Raw genomic sequence first — 24506 nt, forward strand, 5'->3', positions numbered from 1 at the left:
GCGCACCACTGTCTTCCGCTGCATAACTCACTCAGAACAATAAATTCGGATTCAGCGAGCGCATCCTTAATGCATGAAAAAATCCCGAGCCGTCAAGCATACCTGTGTTTGAAGACGGGTACCGATTTCGTCCGAGATCTGTAAATTGAGGGGTGGGAGTCAAATCAAGGGCGGGTCATCGCTATGCTCGGATAAGATGACTTCCCAAGAGACAGGGTGAATTACCAGCTTCTCGAACTGCTTGAAATTGGTAGCTGTATAACTCATGGCTATATATCTGAAACGTAGCAGAAAAAGAGCTCGTTAGAGCTAATCGCAACAGCATCGTCTCATCCCTCGTAATACCTGAACTCGAGCCAGGCTTAGCACAAGGCGATCGTCCTTCCGGCGGCTTCCGAGGAAATATGGGCTCGTATAGCCCCGAGCGTACCAGACCCGTCGAATTCGCCACAGCTGTTCACAGGTGTTCGCAGCTGTTTGCTACCACGAGCATGCGCGAGTCGAGTGACGTTTGTAGCTGTTTGTGATTCGCTCCAGCTCCTCTCGTCGGAGAAGAATTTCTAGCTATGATCGCATCGACAGAAGAAGAGCAGACGAGGAAGCGAACGAGAAGAGAACCAGTCGCAGACAAAGACCGCCCGGAATCATAGCCGCCGCCGGCGTCGCCGCACTCTTCGCTGGTGGATGCTCACGTTTCGAAAAGGTGATTGCAGTATTTATCATTCCTCTGGAGATCGGTATTGATGGCGTTCGCTAGCTGAGCGAACGCGTCGAGTAGAGCGTGCTCGGGACAAATTCCCGATTGAGCTCCATTTTGGAATTGGAGGAGAGATACTGCAAACCATTCGATCGTTCCTCTCTGAAAGCCACGAGAAATTGAAAAGCGGAACACTCGCGCTCCAGAGATAAAGTCTCAGCGCTAGGCGACAACCTCGCTCAGTGTAATTGACTGTCGATTGAGCTCACCCTTAACGCGTTTATGACTTCGACCGTCAACTGGTTGCGGAATGGACAGCACCATTTGAACGCCTTCATTCTATAGATGAGCGAGAGACATCTGGAAAGGAGTGGAGCGTTTCAGCATTGATTCTCAGAGAAGGGGACTTCTCCCGGTTCGTATCGAATCCTTCCTGTAGTGTGCTCCCGACAGAGCTGGCTCAGTGGGATTCGTCCGGTACGGAGCTATCTGGGGAACAATGCATCAAGCTCTAAAAAACCGTTAGTCGCTGAAGGAAACGTCCTCGGTGACTTCCCGTCTGTTCACAAGACTATCTATAAGGGAACTTGACAAGGTCACGCAGTGTGAAGGATTGACGTCTCGTTGATGATGACAAAGCAGCCAGACGCTGCTACGGAAGTCTAATTTCGAGCATCTCAGTCCCGTCATAACTCGAATAAATACTTCCGGCCCGGATGCGCTCGTCCAATTCTTCCATCAGCTTCTCGGGGAGTGCGAACTGAAGACAGATAGCTTCTCGACAGCGGCGAAACTTCCGAGTCTCGATACGATTGATATCCGATGCTGAGGGAAGCAGCAGAAGCCGATTATGAGAGAATCGGGAAAAAGCGCACTCAGAGAACCAGATGCTCGGTCTCATGGAGCTTTTTGGGTACGAGAAAAAACGAGTTGTATTTTTTGGCTCTCACGACGATTCCCGCGAGATTCATGGGCATTTCCGAGATCCGCTGTATTTCAATGAATATAATCATCCCGAGCCGCCCGCAAATCTGAATATCATCCGACCCAGAGGTGCCTCGCTCGCTCTTCCTGCCCTCGATCTGATGCTCCAGGACAGAAAGGGAAAGAGCGCGTCCCTAATCACTCCGAATACTATCATTCTGCGACAGTCATTCGAAGTTTTTCCACATTCAAGAGTTTAATCGAAAGAGGGGGAAATTCGGTTAGGGGATGTGACTCACTTGAGCAGGTGGATGAGCCGGTGTTCGGCTTCGAGATTGCCTGCCGGAAAAAGCGTTCGATGTTTCGAGATGGCTTGTAGCGAATAGTCGATCATATTATTGAATGAGTCTGCCAGAGAGGCTTCCTGAAACATCGCCATGAGTTATGAAAGCGGACCGCTTCGATAATTATTAACGAGCACCCATTCCTGCCGCCCGCGCCGGAGCAATATTATGCCTCCAACATCCACTCGAATTTTGTTCGGATATGAACTCTAACTAACGCCACCATACCTCGTCCCTCGAAAGAGACTTGTCGGAGTCCTGCCATTTAGCATCGAGGTCTTCGAGAAGTTGGTACAAGAGAGCGTAGTCGAGAGTGGTGCCAGTTTGATGTTTCTTCGAATAAATTATCCAGCGGGTGATAGCTTGCTGGAGGGCGGTAATATCCCCCTGGATGGCGTGTTGGTGCAGAATCGTCTGAGCCGCTCGTGGAAGTTCCCCGGTCCATTCGGCCGGTTTCTTCGAACAAAGAATATAAGATTAGTCGAAGAGCGAAGGCTTAGGACTCTCCTCGTCGCACATAGGTATTCGGTTCTCTCAGGTGTAATAAATTTCAATAAATGATTCTGCCCGGATTAACAGGCCAAGATCCCGGCAGTTTCCGATGAGGTATTCTTCCCGAAGGTACGGAAAAATTCAGCACAGATGACGGAGCCTAGCCTCGATAAAACGAGGCGGTCGAGGGCGTGAGGTATAATTTCCGCATCTGAATGCGCAATAAATCTAAGCATTCTATGGCTCTCGTTCTCTGACCGAGTCAAAATGCCCGCCACAGTCTCGAGCCCTGGGTTCATCCTTTGTCTCAGCAAAACTCTTGAGACTCCAAGGCGGGCGGCTCTAACCCCGAAATCGCCTATCGAATCCGTCGAAAGCACGGGAAGACTCCTGGGTGGGTGGAGGGATCGGTATCATCCCCGTTGCACCGTCAAGGATGACTCCCTGAGGATCGAGACGAATTCTCCTCATCAAAGATTCGGGTAGATACGTCTCAAGAAACCATATTGCGGAATATCCGGTAGCCAAGGATCCGCCTTGCGGAATCATTGTTCTCGTCTGAGCATCCACTATGTGGGCAGGTCGGTTGGTGTCGTTACGATATCTGAAGGAACACGAGCGACCAAGAAGAGGGCCTCCGCCCTAATAAAAACCGAAACGTGACCAAATCAGAAGCCGCAAGCTCCGAGACGGGAGCGGCCCCGGACTTCGTTATAGCGCTTCTTGAATATTGACGCCTGAGGTTTCTTTGAAAGCCCTCGCGCAGGATGTCAGATCTCGGGGGAAAATTCGACCCGGGGGTTTGAGCCTCGCCGACGGAGACAACTGGTCGTCATCGACCATCCTATCAACGAATCCCACCAGGGAGTTCCGAGTGCTCAACATCTTCTCTCGCGAACAAATACAGAGGTCTACACGGTGTCAGCAAGCGAAGGGGAAACTAGGCGCTGAAGAAGCATCGTACGAGAGAGCAACCTCCCGTACACCGGATCGCAATTACGGCTTACAGGGGAACTCTTTGAAATGTGGAACTCTTCTGTGAAAGGAATCGCAAAGCAAGAAGCCGCATCGAGGGTACGGAGAGGGAATCTCATGAAGATCGCCAATAGAGTCACCGAGAATCGGAGGGAATTACGTCCGGGAGCGTACGACGTACTTTCGAGCAGCGAGGACGGGCACGCATCTTGAAGTCCTCGAGCGTGTGCTGCACAAAGATCCACAGCAGCTGCTGATGTTCGACGACCTCTTTCCAATTATCTTCGCCCTGTACTGTACCGCGTTCTTCGCGAGTACCCAAACTGAGACGGAGTCGGATCTGCCCTTGTACGTTGGATCGGGCAGTGCGGCCCTCCAGGGGAATCCATCTGTCGATTCCGGACGTGGGTATATCCTGCAAGGGAATGATTCACGGAAACCGTGCTTGTTTCTGGAAGGCTCCTTCGAATCCTTCTGGAACATTCGCGATACTCCGGACTCTGAGCTCGTTCCCGGAATTAAGCTTGGAATCTACAGAATTTGTTTCTACCTCGAGTACCTCGAGAGGCACGTTAACGCATCCCATAAAATCATCGGTGCTCGATCCCGAGCGTGCAGATTGGGCGATTTGTTTGAAGTATCTGCAAAAAATAGCATTTTAGATATCAGCCAAGAAAGAGCTTTTTTTATTCCTCGAAATACTAGAAACTCCGTATACGACTGCGGAATGGACTGAGCTTTCAATGAAGATCGCCGAAAGCCCACCGCCGAGTTCGTCGAATCTCAACTTATCCGACGAACAGACTCCCAGAGGAAAATCATTCCCAAAGTTCCCCGGATGAGATTCGCTCAATTCCGGCAGCAGTTGTTCTTTCCTTGATTCACGCACATCGAGCGTTTCGTAAGATACCGGATCCGTTCAGGCGTGTGCGCTCTCTCACAACCGCAGGATTTTTCTTTTAATAATTAACGAGCCTCGCTCCCAGTGCACTGCTTCCGTCTGACTGATTGTGAGCCAAGAGTTTGCTGAAGATAATTATTACATGTTCGCACTCGTCGACATAGAAGAACGAAGGAGCAACGGAGCGAAATTGAGCCAAGGGACGGGCGAACGAACCAACGAACGAATGAATGAATGATGCCCTCCGCCTTCCAGCTTCAGCCTTGCGGGCACCGGCTATCTTTTATGTTAGTTTCCCGGTGTCAGGAGCCATCTATGGACCGGACACCGGCTTCGTCGACACCTCATTGAAAGCGGCGGTGAGATGCGAGCAGACTTTCGTCACATGGCGGGAGCGGGCGAGAGAAAAATCCTTTTTCCGACGTGCACCGGAGTCCCGCTTTGGGAAAAACATCCGCCGGAATCCAATTTTCCGAGCTCGGGATCCGATACTTCCACTCCGGATCCGGCAACAAGCCTGAATACGAGCGAGTTGTCTGTTGTTCAAGCCTCCTGGTGGGATCCGTGTCGCATTCGCGTATATCGCTCAGACTCTATTGACTTTTTGTTGTTGTTATTGTCGTTGCTGCAGCTTTCGTCGGCGGATTCGCCCTCGCTGTTTTTGCAGCAGGTCGGTCCCGTCCGCGGAAGGAATCGTTCGGTTGTTGCTTCTACCTAATATGTGTATGTACGTATACTCGTTCTCAAAAGACCAGGGATAAGTACGGTTTAGGGGACACCGGGAGGATTGAGCGTTGCCGCGCGAGGAGACGAAACTTTTTTTCGTTTTTTCCGAAATGAGCCGGGCTCAAAGAGCTTACAGGAAACTGCCTTAACAAGAAGGAGGAGCCCACGCGATCGAGGATCGGAGGTTGCTGGGATTTCGCGACGAAGGCTAAAATGTCGTCGAGGAAATATCGTCCGACGTTCCGTCGGCAGAGCTCTTTGTATTAGTGGGCGAGCCGCCGCGGAGCTGCGGCATTCAGGAGGAATCAATCGATCCGTTCCTCAGTCGCAAGAGCGGAAGCAGAAAGTTCACGTCTAAATCAATTTCCTCTCCTTTGACGGCTACCGAAGGAATGTCACTCCGTGAGTTCTTGCGGTGAAAGTGCGCGGAGTGATAGCGTGGACCGAGCCGATAGGAAAGCACTCTCGGAGAAGCCAGCGAGTAAGGAGGAATGGATTGTCTCCGCCAGATGGAAAGTGTCCGGTCGGAGCTCCCGCCATCCGTCCCGACACGCCGGGAAGGAGCCGAACTCTCCTTTTTTCCATTTGCGTAAAAAGCTTCAGAATTTGAATGGAGTCTTCCGAGAATCGCGAAAACTGATCCTGTCCAAGCCGAACGAAGCGCCATTCTGAAATCTGATAGGGGACACATCCGAGGTGGAGGACGAGTCCTATTTTCTACTGTCGCCGGTACTGCGGATCTTCCGACGGAACTCATTTCTCTCATATGACGCATACCCGGAGTGTTTACCGGTCCGGATCTAATCCTACGAGTCATATGACAGATCCTTGCCGATCGCTTCCATCGATCGCGTTTTATACGGATAACATACTCGGCCAATATGCTGCCTCCGGGTCCCGTACAGGCCTGTAAATATAAGTCTGCATCGCTTCCGACAGTCGACTTTGATCCGACCGCGGCCAATACCATACGTGAGTTGACGACGCCAACGCTTATGCTACAATTTCACGTCGATCAAGCTTCTTCCGAACTTCTCCGAGATTATATTGCGACTCTCCAAGCGCATCTTAGGTCGGGGAGGCTTGCGACTAGTCTCGCGAAATTGGGGATGGCCCGCAACTCTACTGCCTCACTTCAAGATAGTCATCTCGACCAGCTGGCACACTCGTGTGAATTTCGCTGGAAAGCGTGACATTCCTGCGTGGTGTGCACTCAGAGCAGGGTTCTTCTAAAACTCGACCGTGTGAAAGAATCCCCGGAGATCATTCGACATTTGTCGGATCGAACTTCGAATCTGGGCTTCCGCGGGAAGGGTTGCGACTTGCGGAATATCTAATCCTGCCGTCAACCTACCTTCCAAGGCCTTTGAGACCAGAGACTTCGTTCAATTTTCGTGCGGCATCGAATACGCTAGATTCATCGTCGTGATCCCTGCGGGAAGAGGATCGGATTCAGTCTCGGATATATCCGGATTTAATTGCGTCAACAGAAGAATGAAATCGTACCCCGAGTACTCACCAGACGTCGAGGTGCAGGCGATCATTTTTGATATCGTCGATGTCGCTACAAGGAGAAATTTTCAAATCGTAATCGATGGCTCGCCCGAAATCGAATGACCGAATCATTGTTTGCCGAACTCACAGTCGGAAGCGTTCATTCCAGATTGGATTCAAGGTCGCAGGCTTCACGGTCGTGGTGCGAATGAACTTGGCTGGTAGAGTATCTTGTAGACTTCACGTCGGAGATGCCAGTGGGAGAGAGAAGGGCGAAAACGGTTATCTCCGCATTTAGGATAAACGCTCGCGATCGGCTCCAAAGGGCGAATATCAGTGGGAAAGCTCCGAAAGATCGCGGAATGTTTGACGAAGGAATCTAAATCTTTCCGAAGCGCGTTCTAATAACCACCTGTTACTTCTGCTCCGGCTGTGATGCTGGTCGTTGCGCCGTTTGAAAGAGGCTCCGAGCCTGCTTCGAAAAGAACTCCGGAGTGAGGGGCTGGAAAAAAATCCAAAACGTTCAGCTTTGGGAATTTTGCCCGTACTTTAACGCTGAAATCTCCAAGCTCAAAGTATTCAGTGGAGCTCGGCGACCGATGCGTTTTTTTTTCACGAGTACTTCGCGTAGGCTGTATCGTGTCTGTTCTTGATGCGGCTTTGCTCGTGCCGTAAAGTTTCACGGATTGGAAAATCGCTGCGGGAATCCTCAGATTAGGCTCGTGTCGGAGACTAGACAGAGCATGAAACGAATATGCGGGCTCCGTAGGAGCTGGCGACGGGAATCTTTCGAAATATTCAAAGTGGAAATCCTTCGACTGGAAACATTTGGAGAGAAGATCCCTCCGGCCGAAGCAGGATCATCGTTGATGTAATGTCAATCTTGCGACTCCCACCTTCGGTCGACCCCTAATCGTTTTGGTCACCGTTAGTTATTCCTGCGACGATGCTGACGGCCGGACATATCTAGTAGCGCCCTCGATCCAGCGATTCGAGCATCGTATATCGGAGGATCGAATATTCGTCCGACGAAGCCCGATTCCCTCCAAGGTGTGGAAGCTCCGCCCGAGGATCTGAACTCCCCCTACCGCAATCATTGTTCCCAATAGGATTCTGAACTTACAGGTTTCGAAAATTGAGTGAAGCCTCTTGCGTAGAAGTCTCTCTCAGAGCGTCGTTTTTCATCTCCGACCTCCGGGAACGTGTTCGTTCGACTCCGAATATCAAAAGCACGTTTGATCAGAGCTGTCGCATTTTCCCCGCAGCGGCATCCGGGATCGCACACTACGAGCTGGTTTGACAGCCGTGAGCGAGTGGCCGGCGGCTTGGCTGCTCACCTGTGCCGAATCTGAATAGCATACGAGCTCAAAGAGCTCGGAGCGTGCCGGGTTTCAATCCGCAACCGCAGACCGACCGCTGCTAAAATATTGATAACCGACATGAGCGATTCGGAACAACCTGTCGTAGGCTCTTCGGAGACTCGTTCGGATTAGGCTGTTGCTTGGAGATGCATCCAAGTAAAAGACAGCTCGTCGAACCTATAAGTGGATCAGATTTGTTGTGACTCGCAGCTTTTCAGCGCTTTGGCGCGTGAAAACCAGCAACGGTCCACCGGTTTATCCGATCGCCGAGGAGAGCCAGCGGGCTTGCGCGCAGGGGCTCTCCACAATTTGTCTCTCGATAGCCGAGCTTCCCGCGCTGAAAAGCACACTTATAAATAATTGGATTGGATGGCCATGCACATGGATCTCCTGGGAGTCCGCTGAGTTTCCGCATTCCTCAGGCGCGAAAAAGAGCCGCAGCTGATGGAATCGATTGGGAATATGACGGGATCGATTCCTCTCTCAGGTCTCGATATTTCCAATAGGAGCGAGAACGGGCTCAATGGAGCCCCGGAAGACGGACAGGCAATTTCGGGAAGGAGACTACACCCAGTTGTGCGAGTCTGGCTCGGTCGCACAGTCCTCAAAACACGGGATTCCGGACTTGAGTTCTTAAATAGAAGCGGAGCCCTTCCTCGGGATGGAGCGAGAGGTTGACGACATCTGATTCGAATGATATCATCGCTATGGACGCAACCGTTCTCCTTTCTTCCCCAAGTGCTCGGTGTTTGAACAGCGATACATCTGTCTTGGTAGCATTGACAAGTGATGCGCGTTGCCTCGAGGACGTCTCGCAGGCCAACACGGCAGCATTCTCTCGATGACAGATCTCATCCGCCGGGTTCCCCCCACTCAATACGTACTGTTTGTACATCGAGCGATTCCGACGATTTTCTCATAAACGTCCCGTTGTGCTCCTTCTTCCGTATCCGAGACATCCACCTTCGGATTGCGACGACGCGGCGTAAACCGAAACGATGATTCTCTCGAGCTCGCCCGTCTACCTGGATTTCAAATATGGCGAAACTGTTGGCCGATGGCTTTGTAGACGATGCTTTGAAGCGAGATGCGATAGCGTCGGGCTAGACGTGAACGTCGAAAACGATTTTCTCGGACTCGGAGAAGAGTACGAGGATTCGATTGGGACAAGTGGGATTGAGATCGAAAAAAGGACGAGTCAAGGGAGATTTCAAGCTGACAGAAAACGGAGAGCATTCGCCGTAACCGGCGATTCTCCGGAGCTACGCCTGATGGGCCGATGATCAGAAATCGGCTTTTAGATTTCGGTCTTGACCAACGCGGCGATCATCAAGAGCTCGGAGAGGACAATGGGCAGGGTCTCGTTTCCCGAGATTATCCTCTCCCGGGGAAAATACAGATGCCTGACTCGCAGTCCTCCTGTTTCCCTCGCGTCCCGGATGCTCTATCGTTCACGCGTGTCCTTGGTTAGAATGGAGTCGGGTTCCGAGAAAGATAACCATCAGACTGGAACGGCTGTTCTGCTTTCCCGCTATCCGTCGAAGACGATCATCTGCTCAGCACTTCCCCATCACCATCGGAAGCAGACGGGATTCCGCAGCGAAGAGGACGTGGAATCGACTTTCGAAGCCGACCAAGATCTATGGCTTCCGTCGGTCTTCAAGTCGATCGAAATAATGGGGAGTTGAGCACGTCGAGATAGGTCGAAAACGAGCGTGATCTTGGAGGAATACCGTCTCATCGTGCGCAAGCCTCGGTAGGCTCTGAGGAGCATTTTTTGCCGCCGATTTCGCCGATGAATCGCCAGAGAATGCATGGGGGTTCTTGGAGGGAGATAAACGCCCAAAATGTATCTCCTCGCCGGGAGACGGACCGAAGGAGGTCTCATAGCTCGTGCGATCGACAACGATTTGTGCAAAAATCCGGAACTGGAACGCTAGCGTTCGACTAATTTCGCGAACAGCTCTTGTCAAACGGGGCACGCCTTTCGCAATCTATCTTGCTCTCCACGCGTCTATCTTCCCCTTCCCGCCCTCGCCCGAATCGAGATCTTCCCCTGAACGGAGGGGGAAGGGGAGAATCTAATCGTTCTCGGAAACACAAGAAATACATACGACAAACACGAACGTTTAGAGAGCATGCCACGCATGTTTTCGCTTCCGATGGATTAAGTCTGCTACGATCATATTCATAAGAAGTGCTCCAAGCGGTCGTGGAGTGCTTGGAAACGCGCTTGAAGGTGCCTCCCGGCGGGAACTTCTCTGCGTGTCTCTGTCTGAGCTCTCCTGCAACCTCTAGACCCCGGACGAACACACACACGGCCGCGCACACGCTTTCGCAAGAGGCTACTTGAGCTTGAGAACCAAAAGTCCTCAAGATAATCCATAGAGCAATCCATAGAACTTCTACTTCAAGTGCTGCGACGCAATTTCCCTGGCTCATATTGAATAGTCGAATATCATCCGATGCAATCAGAGCGCAAAAACGGAACGTGCGTCTCTTCGCGAGCTCACAACCCGGGACACCCTGATCCCATTGTTTCGAAAAAACATCTGTGTCTCGACAATGAGAGGACTCGGAGGAATGGAGAAGATGAACCGTGCGAAATCCCATCAGCTCACCGGTCATTAATATGACGATCGGACACACGGGAAGTTGAGAACAGGATCTCCCGCTAGCAAGCCTGAGATTTTGATCCCCGCTTTTTTTGGAAGGTGGGTATATCCGGCTTCCACTTGAAAGCACTTCCTCCGCCTAATGTGTCCTTCGAGCACAGCACATATAGTGTCTTTGCGACCTGGCCTTGAGCCTTGGGGCACGGGATCCAGCAGAGATCTCTCAAATCCCACCAGGTGAAGCCCGCTTCAAGAGAAGCGGGCAGAACATTTAGGTCCGTCGGAGATCTGTTCATGTCTTACGTCCTCTGTGGGGGCTTCATTTTGGAGAAAGCTCCGAGTAGTGTCCAAGACGAAGTTTGCCCTCTGCTCTTCATGAACCAGGTCAGAGCAATGATTCTGTGATTCGAACTCTCCGCAAGTCCAAGCCGAGAATTAATTGTTTTTAAGCTCCTCCCGTGCAGATGCACCGGAATAATTTTCTTGGTTCTCATCGATAACGTAACGCCTGCGTCTCGTGGCGAAAGATGGACGATCTTCATCACCCGACCCGGGATCAATTGACAAGCGTAGGAAATTCTCGGAGAAGCAGCAGCTCTGTCGGAATCCCAATTCTCCACGCTCACCAACGGAGACTGAAGCATTCCCGATCGAATGCTGTTCATGCATGCCTGTCGCCGGTAATCTAATAAAATACTAACGAGGCCAAGATACGAATCTCTGCACATTTCCATATTTCCTGTGAATCCTCGTGACTTCGATCACTGAATCGCGACTGCCTTATGGCAGATGACGGGAACCGGTTCGCTATCTGTGTGATCGGGAGCTCTACCTCAGCGTGGGGTAAGTCGACGGAATAATCCATCAAAAAATGAAGAATTATCGTGCGCGGTGACAAGCAATATCTCGTGTGCGGAAACGAGTCAGTATTCGGCACGTGCGACCCCGCGGAGCCCGGGCTCCGCGTCACGGCCCCCAGGTGAACCCTGAGAATGTTCATGGTTTCCCGGATGTGTTCGTTCCAATTGATATACATATGTAGTCCCTCAGGTAAGTTTCGTCGAAGATTTTAGTTATACAGACGTCGAGCGTCACGCGGTCGACTCGGTCCCTTCAGGGGTCGCATGCTATCCAAGAATGCTTCCGCACAGGTCAAGTCGAGTCAATGCATCCGCTCTCTCGTCGTTTAGAACATTTAAGGGAAGGCATTCCAATACCTTCAGAACGAGCTCGCTCTCACAACTAATAGGTATTGGAGGTAGCGAAAATTTAGAGTTTCGAGGCAACTCATGAAACTAGTCGTCCCAGTCCCTTCCCAAATCGTCGGCCCTGATGATAGAACAAGAGTCCCACGCATTCTTCCGCCACCAGCCCGGGCAAGCGCAGGCGGGCCCCACATGTAGTTCGGCTCTTCCAGTCAACTCTCCGTGTTTCTTCGCGTTCAACGTAAGTTGATCAATTCGGCACGTACATTCGTTGCGAAACTTCTTGGGGACTAACAAGCGCGGGGTAGAACGTCCTCTCGGTCGGGATAAGTTCGAGCGTGTATTGCCGACTGGAACAGAACACTCGGGTCCGACGGGAATCAATGATAAGTGGTTGCTCGAGTAGAACTACAAATGCGAGTACATCCGTATGTCCCAATCACTGAATTATTCAGAGCCAGAGTTCACCGCATACGAGGTACGGCTAAATCGATCGAGAAAACTTTCCGGGCGAGGAATAAACCCGCGGATTCATCCACGAAACGATCCCCGGGTTCATGGGACTAACCTTCGAGACGGGGAACCGGAAGAGCTGGCTTTCCTCTCGCGCTCGTCGCGTTGATCGTCTTCGGCGCTGTTCCGTCTATCCGCCGCCATATGAGGATTGCCGGGCTGAATGCCCAGCATGCAATATGGATCGCTAAAACCTGCAAAGCGAGAGAAAACTCTAATCAGCTAATGAGGGTAAAAAGCGGAACGTCTAGAGACCGCATGGATGGTCAGCTCTGGACATTGACGCTTCACTGTTTTTTCGAGCGCGAAACGAGCTCGTGCGACTGCTGCAGTCATATACGGAAAATCGTTCATTTCCATGTCCCTGCAATGATATATCGTGCCCATACGTCATGGAATCACTCGATCGAGAAGGTGTGCGAAGGTTGTGAGCATGCCGCCCTCTGCCCTGTGCTACGCCGAGTATTACTGCCGATACGGAATAGTAGGGCGTAACTTAGTGGAGCGATAAACATGCGACGCATTCTTCGTCAGTCACTTCGTAGATGGAATGTTTTCCGATTTTTTTTGCGCGCGTCCTTGTACGAAGATTCTATATTTGGTGCTACGAGCATCGCTCAGTTTCCACTATTCCCAGATTTCATTCCGGTTACCGCCGAACGCAGGACGCCGTCGATGGATTTCGATCTGATATCGACTCGGAAGAGTAAGTTGACGACTTGTAAGAGTAAGTTGACGACTTGTAAGAGTAAGTTGACAACTTGTAAGAGTAAGTCCGGATCGGTCTGGCAGTTGTCCATGGATCTCACAGAGGCCGATTCTATGGGTTTCGAAGTCAGATGTCGGCTCAGGACGCGCATCACGACGGACTGGAGTAACGTGAGGCGGCGGAGATGCGCAATTTGAGGTCCTCAGCGTTATCCTCCTCCGCCGGGAAAGATGGAACAAGACGAGCGATTTGTACCAGTCCCGACTTTCGTTTGACCGGGTATTTCGCTCTCTGAATTCGTCTGCAGAATCGGTGCCCCAACGCTGGGACAATAAGAATGGGGCGTCTGATTCGGACCGGAGGTAGAATTGAGATCCGCGATCCGCGTCGGGGCTGACCGAAAGGCCTCCGTGACCTGCGGAGCTGTTCAAGCGCCCCACAGCACGGATGACCGCCACTCGCGCGAGGCAGGCGCATTGTTTGAGGTCGGCCGAGGCATAGTCTTTCCGGAGAGACAGCCTTGAACCGGAGAGGCAATATAGGATAAAAATATAATACTTCTCAGTTGCTCGTTTGCTCCACGATTCCGGAACGCATTTCCGCTGAGATACATCAGAGGCTTCGGATTTCACGAGCTTCTGTCGTACGGCGCACTCTCCAGCAGTGTCGTTGCGATCGACTTCAAACATTGAGTGCCGCCGTGGATTCCCTGGCTGAGCTCCTGGGACAGAAGAAATGAAGGCGGAAACGACGCGAATCCTATGGAGAGCCGATCTTTTTATCAGAGCTGCCCTTTCGACGGAAAACATGAGGACGACCTCACAATTCGCGTTACGAGGGGACAGCGCTCTGCCTGCGGCCAAGCTTTGTCGGAAACGTTTCGATCTCAGAGGCTTCAGACTCGCTCAGGAGTAGATCCGTAGATGACCAGGATCGTCGCTCGATCGGGGGGCCGAAGATATTAAGGCGGCTGTCGCCGAAATGCTAACTCCAGTATCCTCTCCCTCCGATAAAGTCGACAGTTGGTCCCGATGAGCTCGCAGGCATTGCTCCGGAGAAGCGGCTCCAAGGAGCGTTTTACTTTACCATCAGGTATCCTGGGATTGTTCGCTCCGAGCCAGGCGAGACTGTGAGGGAGAAATGATCACGCGACGGGTACACGCGCGACTTTCCGCTGAAGCTGCACGCCAAAAAGCACGTCGAAAGGTGACGAATCGATCGTCCGTATATCATGTAGATTTCCGGACTCGGGGCACGCTAAACGTGCCCGGCGAAGTGTTCCGGTTCCCTGATCCCGGACTCAAATCGGTTTTCGCCCGCGTCGACGGCTGTGTATCGATATCTCTCCCAATCGATTACTTAAACTCCGCCGAATTGAGAAGTCCGAAGATGACACGAATTGACGTTCTTTATCCTGCTAGCTCGTGACGTCAAAGCTTTCAGCATGAGGACGATTGAGACCTTTCCTCGTTGCTTCCCCTCCTCCGATGCTAAACCTTTGAATTCTTCAGCCGATAAGGAGCTTACGTGGGATGGTGGCGGGAGACGACGCTCTAGAGAGAGAACGTGCCGCACATTCAACAGGAACGGAGCAAAGTTGTTTTTTCCTCTGTGACGGCAGCCAAGAAGTAATAGATTCGCTGCCCGAGGCAATTGTCGTAAATGGTGGAACAGGAGGGTTCCAAATAATTTAGATAGCAATAGATAGCTCGCCCCTTCACCGTTCGCCTCGTCAGGGTGTGCACAACCCACTTCCGATCGGAAGCGAGGGCTCCCACCGTCTTTCTCCCTGTCAAAACACATGCCTTCCGTCTTGTGATATTCATGATACGGAACCGTGGACGGCGGCACGGATAGTCAAAGGAGCATAATCCCCTGACTACCTGCCCGTGGGTAGCGATACGCGGATATTCATACAGTATCGATCGGGGAAGTCGGACTCGATCCATATACTCCGTACACAATAAACTTTATCCGTGTGATGGAACTCTGCCCAGAATGCTCGACGACGGACAACCGATCGAATTGTCTGCGAGATACAAGTATGTATACTAGGTGTGGAATTGTCCACCCGGATTTTTCCCCAGGTTCACGCTACGGCCAGAAGTCCGGTTTCATTAATGTCACCCGCGCACCCAGATAACCCTTTCTCCAATACTGCACTCAATATTCGAAAGTCGGCGAGGGTCACGGTGCTCTGGACATGGTGAACAAAAGTGCTCCATCGACCGAGGAAAATCTGTTGCCTTAGTGAACTCACCGTTCGGGTCTTTTGCCTCCAGACCTTGGGCTTCAACGACCACAACGTTAAGAACCGGGATCGGAGGTTTTTCCTCAGCGGCGGCACACAGGAGCCTCTGATGGGTCTCGTCAGAGAATCCTTCAACGAAAAAATATGACTTGATTAGGAATTCTCGTTCCTCGTACGTATCCGGAGGAGTCGATTCTTGAACACTCATGATTTTCGTTCCCAACGAGATCGGGAGGTAAGCGTCCCGAAAGAAGCGGAATCCGGCGCGTAGTCATAAATTCTGGGAACGGTCAAAAGGTATCTGTTCTTGAAAACGAGGGCGATCCGGACGAGCACGCTCCCGAGTCTCTGATCGGGGGAGTGTTGCGTGCCTGGTAGTATTACAACTTTGTTCCAACAGGGATCGATACACCGTAACGTTCCGCCGTCGAATAAGAAGAGTTTCGAACACGGCGGGTGCATCGAGCAGGATTTTCAACTCACCGAACGCATCCTGAGCGAACGCGAACAGCTCCGCCTCGGCATAAGATGTTCCCGCGCCGAGTTTATGTTTGATGGTGTAGAGAACTTCAATGTAGAGATCTTCCAGTTCTTTGCGTCCCAGCTTTTGCTCAGCCTGCAGCGCGATCGGAGGCAGAACTTCGCCTTCGTTCGGCAGAGGAGACAAGTCATGACCGAGGGTGTCCTGAAATTCGACCGGAGACAGAAACTTGAAAGGATCAGATGTTCTCAACCAGTTGCGAAAAACGTGGAGACTCGCGCCGGCTCAAGCGCCGGAGGGAGACGGGGCGCCGGAGCGGACTCCCTCGAGGGCCTCGCTATGATGAGGGAGGGAACCTTACGCGGGCGGAATCGGAGAACGGCGATACTTGATTAGTGCACCGGACAATCGGATCGCCCGCTTATCGGAACCAAGATCCAAATCCCCGAGTAGATGCGCCGCGATCAATCAGGCTCACAGTCGCGTGTCCAGGAATGGGCAGTTGAGTGGTAAGAACTCGGTGAGTTGCCCTCTTGGCAGAACATTCGATGCCCCGGAGAAGATCTGACGGGACGTATCGATTACGGGACATGATTTTTTTCTCTAGCCTAGGAATCCGCCGATTCCTTATTCACGAATCAGTCCCGGGCTGTGGAATTCTCAACACGTTTTCTGGGAGCCGAATAATGGAAGGCGTCTCATGGAGGTTTCAATGACTGAGCTAGACTGACGCCTCGCCGGCGAGGAGCATGATCTTCGCATCATGGCTCAATGTTCCCACAATGGATATCGTGAGCGTTCGGAAGCTTCATCAAATTTCTAAACAGTGCTCATTCACTCAGCTCAGAAGCTCGGTCAGCCAAATGACTGGAAGCAGTAATTATTCGAAAGTCATGCGCGCTTCGGCTACTATGAACGCGTGTCCCGCCGCAGCTGTCGATTGTGGCTCCACCCGCGTAATATACGCAAATAGTGGCGCCTGCCGACCTTAGGACATCGATCGATTAAGAATTCCCGTATGGAATCCGAGGGCCCCACGCGAGCATTCCTAAGAATGCGAAGGCGACCCGCACCGAGCCTTGAGGTTATATATTCTGCTCTTCATTGAATCCTCGGATTTTCAGCGATCCGAACGCAATCGGGAGAACTCGACGAAATGAAGACTCCAGAGCCAAAACGGAAATCGAAGTATTATACTCGGACCTTCTTTTGAGCAGTATTTCATCACTGAACCGACAATAATTGAGGATAGGGTTACGAGATGGATATTACTAATTCATGAGAAGTCTTGGACCGCCGGGTTTTTCGAACATGCGGGCAGGAATCGCCGAGAGTGGTGGTGCCAGAAGGTTCATTTGGAGCGCATGAGCGAGAAAAAATTCTAAGGACTCCGTCGCATAGCGATACTGAGAACCCCATTGAACGTGTATGGAGCTACTTGGCGTCGTAAGGGCTCCCCGTTTGATGGGCCACGGTTTTCCGAGCTTCCATCTATCCCTCGATGGGCTCTCGGCTACCAGGTTGTAAGAAGTCCGGAAGACGAATTCTGAGCTCCGAGGCAGTTCGAGCTCAGCGCGTACTCTCGAGTCGAGTGAACGAGAAAATGTCGCATGCTGGAACTTGACCGAGCACCAGAGCTACCGTGTCTCGCTCGACGACAGCCGACAAAGGAGCAGACGGACAGGTCGGCCTCGGGCGACAGACGTCTTCGACGGTAATTACAAGCTTCATTATTTCTATGACGATAACTGGCTGAGTTACTGTTGGACAATTACTAAGTTCCTTAGCAGTGCCGGGGAAACAGCCGCGCTTCTGATCGCTTCCGCACGTTTTCTTCGCTCACTAGGCACGCTATCGAAATCCGTTCATAGCGCCCCATAACAATGCGTCGCAGAGATTCTCAAACGCGCAGGAGGTCAGCTCGCCGCAGAACCCAGGAAGATTCGGAACAGGACGTCTTTCCTAGACTGAGGAAAATCGTCTTCCCGACCATTCGCCGCGGTTTCCCCATGATTGCACAGAGCGAACTGAGTGTTCGGGTGCTTCGCTCGCCGTGCTGCCGATGGAGAAGCAGCCGCAGCTCGAGTATTCACCGGGACAATAATTTTTCGCTAAGATACACATGTTCATTTCGAGAGCCTCCAGTCAGGTGTCTCTCGGAACTACAGCCCGGGCTCATTTTTTCTTTCGGAGATTTCCTCGAGAAATCCTCGTCTCTGTAGAGTGCCCTCCAACGAGCTCATTGAGCGACTCACGATATTTATTTCTCCGCGGAGAGCGCTAGGATACAAGTAGGCTCGCACGTATGCACATCATCAGCATTTCATCTTCCTCTCGCACAACGAGAGGGTATGTACCAAAGTTGATTATGCCGGTCCATGTGATCGGATAATATTGTTGTTCCCTTCCAAGACCTCGCATTCGAGCTCGAGGACCCCAACGTGTTCGGTGACCTTCGCTGGGCAGATCCGAGAAACTCGCGAGAATCGACTCTCTCTGAGAGCAGGAGCAAGACGTATGTTCATGGTCTTGGCGGAATGTCCCTACGGATTCTCGTTCGCGTGCGAACGCTGTTTTTGAAATGAGGCGGGAAACTTTCATTCAAGATTTCTATCCGTGACGTGGCTTCACTGCGTAGCTTCACTGCGTGATCCCACTACGTGAAATAACAGCGCACGAGTGGACGCGACGTCCCCGTCAGAACTCTCCGCTGAGTATTCCGAAGTGAGGTCCTTCAGGGGATCCCTTGAGGGTCTCTAACAGAAGGGTCCCATAGCGGCGACCAAGAAGAAATTGAGAGCTCTGATGCCGCTCGGGTGCTACATGTTTGTGTGTCGAGATAAGACTAAGTGGATCAGCTTTGGATAATACACACAGACATATGGGACCGGACTGGGAAGCCATGCGGAGCGGAAATGGGCCCGCTGTGTGACCTTTGCCATAAGGCTGCAATCGGCGAGTAATCAAGAAGACTGGCGTCCCGGAGGAGGATCCTCAAAGCCGACGATTCCGCGGAATTCTCTGTTTGCTCAGCCGTGCTTTCCCGTGGACATGAGACAAAACACACAAGTGCGATCATGCAGAAGCTTTCCATCTGCCGTCATCCACGTATCGCTCAACGCCTCCGGCCATCGCAAAAAGAACCGGAACGAAAGAGGTGTCCATACTTTCGAAAACACTTGTAGAGGCAGCCTCCTTTCATCGGAGACTTATGTGCGAGAAACGGAAGTGGAACGAAGAGGAGTCACCTCTTTAGGAATTGCATGAGCTGCCGGCTGACGGTGGGCTCGGGGCCCGAGGGGACAATTTTTCATAAAAAAACTTAGGCCCCTCGGGTCGTCTTGCAGCGTTTTGTGGGCTTCGGTTGGCCATTCTTGGGTCCGAGAGAACATTGAAGCCCCACTGAGTCCAAGGTCCGCGGATCCATTCGTGGCTTGAGCATCCGGAGACTGCCTCCTGCCCGCACAATTACGTGTAGCCTCAAAGCAGGGAGCTCAGACTCGAATTCGAATTGAAAAACGAGAGCGAGCGAGAGCGAGAGATGGCGAATATATAACGTTCTTCGTGACGAAAGGTCCGATGGTCATATCGCCATTGGCTTTCCCTCTCTCGACTTGCTGATTGGAACCGCAATGAGGACGTCTGCAGAACATCTGTGTAAGGTTTCGACATCTGCATGCTCCTCGCTACATCTCCAATTCGAAGCCCTTCAAGGAGCAGATGTGTCAAATGCCTGCGGCCATTCCCACCGCTCCACGGAGCAATTGCCGCCCTCTAATTCATATGTCCCGAATATTCTCCAGCGGGATCGTCGAAGGGAATCAACTGGCTGGTTGATTGCCGATGAATCGAACACTTTCTGATGTCGAGAAGCTCAGCCCGGGGACGCACGCTTCTATTAGCGAGGAACGGGTTTGAGCATCCTGGATCTACTCCGGGCTCGTCGAGTACCTGGATGACGTGCTATTGGGCGGTCAACTTGTCGGCGGAAATGACGGTCGACTCAGCAAATCACAGGGGAGAGGTCGTGGAAACTCGAGGGATCTGCGGATGACCGCTATCTCGGCTGCTCCGGTTGAGGGTTCACAGTGAGAAATAGTGAGTTGTAGCGCTGAGGGAGTCCGAAGCGCATTCCCAATGCATTCAACAAGTGGTGACAACTTGTTGCATCTATCCTCCAACACAAAGCGACGCGTCCGGAAGCGGCTGATCGCTCGGCGAACATTTTTCCTCGAAGATGCGTGCGAGAAACGCAAGTCGCGATCAAAGATCAGACATCACGAGCCGGAATACTCCCACAACGATTTCTTACCCGATCGAGAGCGGAGCGGCGAGAATACCCATAGATAAGCAGATAGAGTTTGGAGAGGTATCGAAATCGAAGTGGCACCGAAATGTTGGACGTTCCTGAGAGCTTCCTCCGCCGGGATATGAGATATTCTATCGCCCACGGGTGATTTGGATTCTTTCGTCCGTGCTCGCAGCGCTAAGCCACTTGTTTGAACGAGGAGTTTGGGAGTAGGAAAAAAACACGAAATGTCTCATTCTTCCAAGGATCCTGGCTCTTGGAGGGGCTCTCCAATTTCGATCGATTTTCCATTTCAATTTTTCCTTGAGCTTCCCGATCTCGCGATGTTCCATGCGAGTGCGCGCCCGGGTCTCAGGCTCTCTGGTGCTGTGTTCATTTTTCACCAAGCTGTTCCCGTATTCATCACACGTGCAACGTAAACGAAACTCTATGAATCTGGTTCTCCCAGGAAAAACAACTTGGTCCTGTTCCCCTGACCGGTCGAGTTCCGCGAACAATCAATCTCAAGCCACGGATCGCAACCCCGCGATGTTGTTCAGCCTGCTCTCCTCGCTGTGTGCGATCGTAGACATACGGAGCCGCTGTTAATGTATATGGATGATGATGATGTGGGTTTTCATTCTCGTTCGCCACGTCAACAGACCCGCCTGGCTACCGATCCCTCACGAGAAATACCGCAAGCCGTAATTCACAACGTAACTCCTCTATCTACCCAGTTTCCTGACAGATAACAGCGGAATGCCATGAGTTGAGCAAGACGACGCATCCCACGCGGGCGTCTGTGTCCCGCGAGAGTCAACTCCATCCGAACCCAGACCACGGGAATATTGGAAGCTATCGAGCTATCCGGAATTCCGTGCCGGAATCGTCAGCAGCCACATATGTATGTGTTTCGGCGATTGAACCCAGCGGTCGAGAGCGTTGCACCACCGAAAACGTCGTAAAACTCAGTCAGTCCGTCGGTCGGTCGAGCGAGCGGAGAATCATTCGGGAAACAGAAACGACGCTTTTCGTTGATAGATAACCATACGTTCCTGGAGCGCAGTGTCGCTTTTCTAGACCATACATGTCGTGATACTGATCGAGACACCTGTTGTATCCGACCTTGGCTCCGTTTGCTATGCGCATCACTCAGTCGCTGGACACACACAGCGGTGGTCAAAGCGGCAGAAGCAGAAACGACGACGATTTTGATGACGGAGACGTCGCTGCTTCGGGAAAGATACGAAGGAAGCGCGCAGCGTACCTAGAATGGCGAACAGGGTGTATCGGCCGATCGTGACAGTCGTGTTGTTCATTGCCTTCATGATGATGAGCGACGGCGGCCGCGGCGGCAGAAGCGGCAGTATCCAGAGCTCTCCCCTAGAAGAAGCAGGTGTCGTCGTCGTCGCCGCTTCATAGGAAAGGGCTGACACTGTGTCTGCTTACTCTGTCCGTCCGTTCACGAGAACACTATAGCTGATCGGTGCCGCTCGTTGACCGTGTCTTGGCAGAGCGTCGAAAAGCGCGCTGGTCGACCCGTCGTCGCCCGGAAACACCGACCGTCTAGAGTGCAATTCACCAGCCTTCAAACTGTTCCAGTATTTCATCGAGTGCAGAATGAACTATAAACGTCGGATCGGAATCGTTGGATACGGTCATCTGGGCGAATATCTCGTCGACGAGATTCTGGCCCGACCAGCTGATTACGAACTGGCCTTTGTGTGGACCCGGTCGGGAACGTTCAACCCGTCGACGAAACGTCTCGATCGCTCCGTTCTCCTCGAGGACTTGACCTATTTCTACACTCGGCGACCGGACCTCGTCGTTGAGGTCGCGCATCCGACCATCTCCAAAGCGTACGGCGAACATTTTCTGAAACACTGCGATTACATGATCGGATCGCCCACAGCTCTCGCCGATCAGGAGGTTGAGCTGAAACTCAGACGGGCCGCGCGGAAACCCAACGGATTATACATCCCGTCCGGAGCCATGTGGGGACTGGAGGACATCCGGAAAATGGCCGACCGGGGAACTCTTCAGGGACTGACAGTCACGATGAGGAAGCATCCTAGCGCGCTCCGGCTCTCCGAGGGAACGTCTTTACGAGCGAAAAACGATAACGTGTCGACTAGGCCGATTGTCCTTTACGAGGGCCCGGTGCGCGAACTCTGTCACATAGCTCCCAACAACGTCAACACCATGGCCGCCGCGGCGATGGCCGCCCACAATCTGGGTTTCGACAAAACCCAGGCGTGCCTCATATCCGACCCGAACATGGCCGATTACCACGTTACCGAGATCGCAGCTCAGGGTCCGTCGGAAATCGATGGCAGGACGTTCACGGTCCGGACCACGAGAACGAATCCTGCCTCGAGGGGAGACGTCACCGCTAAAGCAACATATTCGTCGTTCCTCTCATCGATGTTGGCCGCCGAAGGCAAGGGAGCCGGAGTTCATCTTTGTTGAGGAAGAAAATTATCTCGGTAATACAATCCCGTTCAGAAATGATCGACCTTCCGAGCGACGTCTGCCGTTTGGTTTAGTGCGCACGGCCCCGATCGATTCATGAAGTTATCGCCGACTTCCGTTACCTAAGTTGGGAATCTCGGCTTTACGTCATTCGATGATTACGGTGACCTTTGCCATCGATTCGCTTTTGTTAAGTTTGACCGCCTTTCGGCTAGCCAGAAGTTCCGGAGGCTGTTGAGTTTTTATTTGGAAATTTCCTAGAAGATGCACACCACTTGGGAGAACCTCACGAGCACGCCACGAATCCGTGCGCAGAACACAGTCGACGTCAAATTAGTGACGGCAATGATATCAAAGGTCACCGTGGATAATGCCCGAGACAATTTACGACGTCTTGCCGTGTGGTCTCCTGAGACCCTGTGCCAAGCTTGACCGAACACTCATCGATGGTCAATTCACGTCCCGCGGAAGAGAACTCCAAATTCATCGGAGTAGATCCGTGAAGTCGAACGTATTCGAGCATGCCCGAATTTGTCTGACTGAGTGGAGAATAAAGAGAGCCTGCTTAATGTCGAGAGGAGAATTTCGAAAATGTCACCCGTAACGCAATTATGTACTTATGTCATTCAATTGAAAATCAGTAGTGCTCCCTCTCGCCATTAGTGTCATTGCTGCGATTTTTCCGTTCGAAAGCTATATTCGTAGTCTTATATGTCTGGCATGTTTTTTTTCTCCCCAGCACTGACTCGAAGGAGTCGGATCTTGTTCCAAAAATGTACTTCGGCGCTGAATGACTAGAGCGTGTAATCGGAAGTCCTTCAGCCGAGTTCGTGCATCACGACGCGGTCGGAACACTATGGCTTGGAAACAAATCTTTTACGCAAACGCCACAATGACAGTAATTACAGTGTTTCAAGCGGTTGAGGCTTCGATATATGTATAAATCTCGCCGAGTGAATCCGAGCCATCCGACGGGCATCGACTGGCACGCAACGATCATTTCATAGCTTCGGGACAATGCTCTCTGGAGCTCAGTCTCAATTTCGGGGCTCTGCCTCCGCAGAATCTAATGCGAGAACGCCGGTCTCGGCTGAATCCTCGATAATAATAAATTATTCAACTCGACAGATGAGCTCCGCCGACGGCTGATGACTGTTTGTTTGTCGAATGTTTTTATTTTTTCCATCAGGAAGGAGCCGATGTGCCACTCTTGCCCCCGTTTTCGTATTCCGGGAAATTGGAATTATTTCGTTTCGCTCGCAGGAAGTTCCAGTTCATGATTGGAACGCATTGATTGGAGGATTGCCAACATTAGTTGAGCTGTTCAGAGACGCTCCTTGGAGACTCCGAGAGAACGGTTGGAGTGCTCCCGGAGCTCAGCCATTCTCTCAGCGACCCCACGGAAGCCGAGCTCTGACGGAATTAGCTTTTTCCTGGCGAACAGCTGAGTTTGACGTCCTGCGCGCTGTTCTCCTAGAGCCTTTCCCGCTCGAGCGCTGAATTTAAGCGACATCTCGACGATGACTCCAGTGTGCCCCCTTGTGTTCTTTGCAGTGACAGCCCTTGAAAGAGCTTGGAATGAAGTTTGCTTCAATGTCGAGTGCCTTGACCTGATTTCCTAAAGTCACACCTCATCGAACTTGCCCGTGTAATCCGCAGATTGACTTCGAGCGTTTTTATGTTTAGCGAGTTCAGGGGGCATAGGGCACCGACATCCACCGCTTGTTTATGCACGAGTCTCCCTCCTGTGCTGGCTGCGATTGGTTCGAGATGATACAGTTCCCTACACGTTGAGACGGAGCATGAAAAGCACAACCCCACTGGTGTGCGTGTTCTCGATCAATTCATTCCGAACCCATTGAAACAGGCTCCTGAACGAAATGGGCCACAACGTCGATTCGACCGACCCTGACGGAGATGGATCTCCCCTGAATTATTATCCACTAATCAATGTCTGTCTCGCGGCTCTCCCGCTGGCAGGCGGAGCAGGACATCATCTCAGATCCCTTCTCAATCATCGGAGTCTGAGAAATGTCACCGATGAGCAGTAATCTCTAG

At 51.9% G+C, this 24506-nt stretch overlaps 2 protein-coding genes across 2 annotated transcripts in view; one reads left to right on the top strand and one right to left on the bottom strand.

The window, feature by feature from the left end:
* LOC100899881 (BAI1-associated protein 3) overlaps positions 1-24506 on the bottom strand; it is a 55208-nt gene that overhangs the window by 6202 nt on the left and 24500 nt on the right. The window contains exons 3-17 of the mRNA XM_029111043.1: positions 15691-15892; positions 15217-15336; positions 12303-12441; positions 6966-7055; positions 6702-6791; positions 6579-6623; positions 6414-6491; positions 3992-4073; positions 3635-3847; positions 2194-2421; positions 1921-2045; positions 967-1057; positions 693-859; positions 226-277; positions 103-138 (exon numbers count right to left, since the gene is read on the bottom strand). Of these exons, the coding sequence (XP_028966876.1) occupies positions 103-138; positions 226-277; positions 693-859; positions 967-1057; positions 1921-2045; positions 2194-2421; positions 3635-3847; positions 3992-4073; positions 6414-6491; positions 6579-6623; positions 6702-6791; positions 6966-7055; positions 12303-12441; positions 15217-15336; positions 15691-15892 (1758 nt within the window). The remainder of the gene's footprint in view (positions 1-102; positions 139-225; positions 278-692; positions 860-966; positions 1058-1920; positions 2046-2193; positions 2422-3634; positions 3848-3991; positions 4074-6413; positions 6492-6578; positions 6624-6701; positions 6792-6965; positions 7056-12302; positions 12442-15216; positions 15337-15690; positions 15893-24506) is intronic.
* LOC100900020 (putative L-aspartate dehydrogenase) lies at positions 21458-22671 on the top strand. The gene has a single exon (XM_003741827.2). It carries the CDS (start codon positions 21597-21599, stop codon positions 22443-22445), a length of 849 nt encoding a protein of 282 aa, XP_003741875.1. The 5' UTR covers positions 21458-21596; the 3' UTR covers positions 22446-22671.

Source organism: Galendromus occidentalis, unplaced genomic scaffold (assembly GCF_000255335.2).
Source record: "Galendromus occidentalis unplaced genomic scaffold, Mocc_1.1 scf7180000077202, whole genome shotgun sequence".
Lineage (NCBI taxonomy): Eukaryota > Metazoa > Arthropoda > Arachnida > Mesostigmata > Phytoseiidae > Galendromus > Galendromus occidentalis.

Bases quoted from the DNA above. Each gene is read 5' to 3' on its own strand.
- LOC100900020 (XM_003741827.2), top strand. From the start codon at position 21,597: ATGAACTATAAACGTCGGATCGGAATCGTTGGATACGGTCATCTGGGC.